Raw genomic sequence first — 5,136 nt, forward strand, 5'->3', positions numbered from 1 at the left:
TGGAAAAATTGCGATTTTTTCAAAAAATATTTTTGGTCTCTGATCGAAACCAAATTTATACTGTCGACTCATTCGAGGGCGTAAATAACGAATATGCAAACAGATATTTTTTAAAAAAATTATTTTTCAAGTTATGGTCGATGAAAAACTATAAGTTCTGACACTTCGCGGAAAAAATCATGAAATCTGAACTGTTCGCGGTAGATGAACGAAAGTTGGTTTTTTCTATTCGCAAAGGATCTATCTATCACCGAAAAATCAGTATATGTCCAGTGCCTTTTTCCTGGCTGCTACAGCTCCTCAAAGTTGACCAATTTTTTCGAAATTTTCCACTAAAAGTGATCTATTTCCTAAAATACTGATCCTACCGAAAATCTAAATACATATTCGTAATCTACGATATCGAATTAGTCAACAAATTGACCCGGGTCGATATATTTTGTTCTATTTAACGAAACAGGACCGCACTAGCGCGCTGCTGCCGCCCCTTCTGATGGCCGCCTGCACCCCAGCTACGAACGGTCCTGGTTTCTTTCGATGAACGTGTGCGAACACCTTAATATGACCAACCAGGACTGGTTTCAACGTGCATTATCCAAACGCAATATCGGCTACGCGCCTAGATTATGATACGCAGATGAAACATTGCTGATAGAAATATAATTATGGTTTTCGTGCAGGAGATGGCCTGAAATAGTTTAATTTAATAGTGGAATGGGGGTGATTTTTACGGAATAAATTGAGGAGACACGAGAAAATAATGCCTGGCCCCATATCTCAAAGGATCGATCTCCTTTTTCAAGCTCTCCGCTGATTTGTAATCGAAATTGAAATGAGAAAAAATTCGCTGGTACAATATAGGCGTGAGTATGTGGATATCTACGGTGCTTATCTAGATTGGATTTGATGCATTAATGGCTGTGCTAGTTTGGTGGAGCATCGAAGGATTCCATCGCATCCGATGAAGATATTTGATTTTTTTCTGACTTAATTGATGGTGTATGCCGTTCTTTCAGACTGAGTTTCATGATAGTGATGGAAAAATTAGCAGAAAAATGATCTCGAACACTGTGGAGAATCTGAAAACAAGTATTGTTTGAATTCAGCAATAAAATCTATCAGAACTCTACGCAAAGGTCAGACAATCTAAGAAATGCCATTATTGATTTCACCTTCAAGAGCTTCAATTTACAAATACTCCAGAAACTAGTTCATATGAAATTATCCAGTATTCTGATGAAAGCATTCATGAGGAGGACTACCGATTTTGGAGTAATTTCAACATGTCATACCTACAGTGATCACCCTTCTTCTGTTCTTATCTGAATGGAAAAAGTCCGGACCATTTTATTATTTATTTTCCTACCTTAAACGTCTAGCATAAGATACAGTATTTTCAATATTTGTACAGCTTGGTCGACTACTTCTTAGTTTGGTCCTCGCTGGAGTAGATCTGGGCATAATTGGTATACCTGAATGTCTCATCACCGCAGATTTATTCGAACCACTTCTGGCACTCGTCTTTGGTTCAATACCACTCTTCTTACGTGATTCCGCATGTGGTGCTACGAGCTTCATCAGGGCGTAGATGTGAGGCAAGTTGTTCCCATAAGGATTTTTCTGAGCTTCTGTCGCACTCGATGATTTTATATTCTTGGATCTTTCGATAGACGATCTCCGCTTCGTAGATGTGGGTGTTCTAGGTATTCTTTTCGGTATATTGCTGTCGGAAACCCTAATAATTTTGGTGGTTATTGGAGATTCGCACTTACGCGATAATTCCAAATGTTTCTTGGGCGTGAGTTCCTCGTCGTAAGCGCTGTTTTTAGGCTTGATGCACTTGGAGCTTGCTTGCTGCACGAATCTCGAAGCAAGTGTGGCTGAATACTCTTGCCGTTTATGCAGAGCCGAGGTTGCAGGACGTTTAACTTCCTTCACTTCAGCGGTCTTGGAGAATTGTACAGAACGAGGACGAAGGCTTTTTGAAGCAGAACTATCTTCTCTCACATTATTCGATAGATGGGGAGATAAATGAGGTGATTTTCTCGTCAAAACAGTCCTCGTTCTACTTATATTGCTGTTAGATGTTGTATGCGGCCTCGGTATCCTTTCATTCAACTTATCTTCCTGAAACCTTGCAGATTGCAAGACCCTGAGAGGTGACTCAGTCCTCTGTTTCTCGAAGCTTTTCAAAACCTTCGAGGCTGAAGAGTCTGCGACGAACTTCGTCAACGAATCTGGCGTGAAAGGTTTTATAAGAGTTCTGTGGATAAGTATGTTCAACATGGCTCCCACTGTACCAAAAGGATTCTTGTCAATTATTCTAGGGATTTCAGAAGAATGAAGGCCGCAGATGGTACTGATATCATGCAGCATCCTGTTGTACGTTGATGTTGCTATTTTTCTCAATGGGTTGGTCTTAACTATCTTCCTGCCGTTTTCGGTGATCCAGGGATGTACGATCATCTCTTTTATATCGATTCTCTTCTTAGAGTCGGCATTTAGTAAACGATTCATTAGGTTTTTGAACTCTGTAGAAAAACTGGCGATCGCTTTACGCTGTGGTCCTGCTATGCCTTTGTTTATCTGGGCTACCAATAATTTACGGCGTTCTTGAGATGATATACTTGGACTCTTATTACTAACGAAAGGAAGTTGACCAACCACCATGCCGTAGAGGATGATGCCAAAACTCCAGAGGTCGACTTCCGGACCATACACTTTACTAGTTACAAACAGCTCAGGAGCAGCGTATTCTGGGGAACCACAATGTGTTTTCAGAGGCGAATCCGGTGACCATTCATTGCTCAGTCCAAAATCCACAATTTTTATTTGAGTTTGGGAGGAATTGAGCATCACGTTTTCCATTTTGAGGTCCCTGTGTACGATTCCCCTCTGATGCATGTAAGCTATGGCTGATACAAATTGTTGACCAAAGTATTTTGCTGTCCTTTCTTCTAGTTTCCCATTGCGTTGGGCTTTCACGTAAGTGCACAAATCCCCTCCAGTCACTACTTCAGTGACAAGGTAGTAGACGTTGTCGGATTTCTGCATGGTTTCAAAAAGGGACACAATACACGGATGTTTCAGTTTGGACATGATTTTCGCCTCTCTGAACAAGTTCCTCACGACATACTCCTCCTTGATATTGTTCAGATCCATAATTTTGACAGCAACCTTGATACCAAGTAGCTCGTGATACGCCTCTTCGACTCTAGCGAAATTGCCTTTTCCGAGAATTTTTCCTGTGAATTTGTAATTACCTACTGAAGCTATTTTTCGTTTGGCCATCGCTTGGGCGTTCATTTACACATTTCTATACTTAATCTCACTCTAAATAAAATAGTTTTCAGCTGGCGACTTGAAAGATATACTTATGATTGTGAAGAAACTGACATAACGTTCGGCACAGGAACAGTTTCATGGTTGACGGTTTGGTGTCGGAACGGGGATTGAAAAAATATGATAACACATACTGTTTCAGGGTGGAAAAACCGAACTAATTTTGGGGGACCTTCTGAGAGGAGGTTCTCTTATCAAAACGTCAGTGAAAAATCGTTCTTGTCAAGTTGACGGTGTCATTCCAAAGAAATGAAAGGTGGAATCGGAAATTTATAAACATTTGTGTATAGAACCAAGCCCAAGCTTCTTTCACAGAGTAGAAGAATGTAAATATCCCCTTCATTACTGCTGCAGATGCATAGGCTTGAACAAGATATGATAAAATATGGATAGTACGAATGAAAATGTTGCTGAGGTTCTGTAATTTCCAAACACCGACCGCAGCTAATGAATCAAATAAAAAATTCGAAATAATAGGGTCTTCCCTTCAGCATTCCCTATCGATTGACGATTCTGAATCTAAATTCGATTCTACCTGCTCGTATTCACCCTGTTCCACCTGGTTAAACTCGAACATCACAAGTGTGCGAACACCCTTAAGTTCTCCAAGTCCTCGAGTGTTGCTAGCAGCTCTTCTAATCCTGATTGAACCCAATCTCCTACCCCACCTTATTCTTGTTTCCGGATAACGATCTCTCCTGAATGCCTGCTTTCAGTTTCGAAATAAATCCTCCGTTTTTTCACCACTGCATAATGGGAGATTATTGCGAGATCGTTTCAGCTCGAAAATGGGGTCTTCGATGATGGGATGATCCTGATCGAGAGAATGGGAAATAACTTTCTTTAATATGGTGAAGTTGTCGAAATGGAACGGATTTCTGAGATGAGTTTCTGGATGAATTATTCAGGATTGGGGGATCTTCGCTAGCAGAGATTGATCACTGTTTTCAAGGTGCATAATGTGATTTTCTGAAACTGAGCTGAATCTTGGTCTCTAAAGGCAGATTTCCTCCGAATCAATTCTTAGATCCTAACTGATTTCAGGTCGTCTACTCATCTAGCCTAGGAAACAATAATCGATGACCCATTACTGTGGGAATGTTAAAATAACAATAATTGTATCTTATACAGGGTGATCCAGATCGTAACCAAGAAATTTTAACCACGTATTCTACATCAAAAATAAGCCCTAGTTTGTTATATAAACATATGTCGAAAAATGTTTCCTCTCCGAGATACGGGGTGTTAAAATTATAGAAAAAAAAATGTTCTTTAATAATAACTTTCACACTGCTTGAAATATTTTTATGTAATTTGAGACATAGGTTTTGAGCATCAAGGAGCACTTTTTGCATAATATCGTTTCCTTTCTATTCTACCAGTGGTGTCCGTAAAGCAGCGAGACTGAATATTTTCAGATAAAAAAAAGATACGCCACTGGTTTCTCCGACAATAAGAATTACTGTCTGAATCCTTATTTAATTTAGAGCAAATTCGGTTTCTTGACTTTTTGCTGAACGAGGCACCGTTTCTGGTTAAAAAAAATAAAACACATTCTCTGAGGATTGTTACTGGAACCATCAAATCCACACCTCTGCATTGGCTACCCGTTCTTTCTCATATCGTACCACCTAATATTCGCCGACAGGTGGCACTCTCGAAGTCTTGGAATAAATTCCATTCCTTCCCAAATTTATTCCCAATATTATCATATATACCAGATTCTAGAAGTGCTAGATTGAAATCTCGTAAGCCGTTATGGACTAATGATTTTATTTATTCGAATAATAGTCA

The 5,136-nt window shown here is 39.7% G+C and overlaps 1 protein-coding gene across 1 annotated transcript; it reads right to left on the reverse strand.

The window, feature by feature from the left end:
- Nucleotides 1-1,341: 1,341 nt before the first annotated feature.
- On the reverse strand, nucleotides 1,342-3,722 carry LOC123307392 (MAP/microtubule affinity-regulating kinase 3-like). The gene has a single exon (XM_044889673.1). The coding sequence runs from the start codon at nucleotides 3,304-3,306 to the stop codon at nucleotides 1,363-1,365; it is 1,944 nt and encodes a 647-aa protein (XP_044745608.1). The 5' UTR covers nucleotides 3,307-3,722; the 3' UTR covers nucleotides 1,342-1,362.
- Nucleotides 3,723-5,136: the final 1,414 nt, after the last annotated feature.

This window comes from Coccinella septempunctata, chromosome 2 (genome assembly GCF_907165205.1).
Source record: "Coccinella septempunctata chromosome 2, icCocSept1.1, whole genome shotgun sequence".
NCBI classification, from domain to species: Eukaryota; Metazoa; Arthropoda; class Insecta; order Coleoptera; family Coccinellidae; genus Coccinella; species Coccinella septempunctata.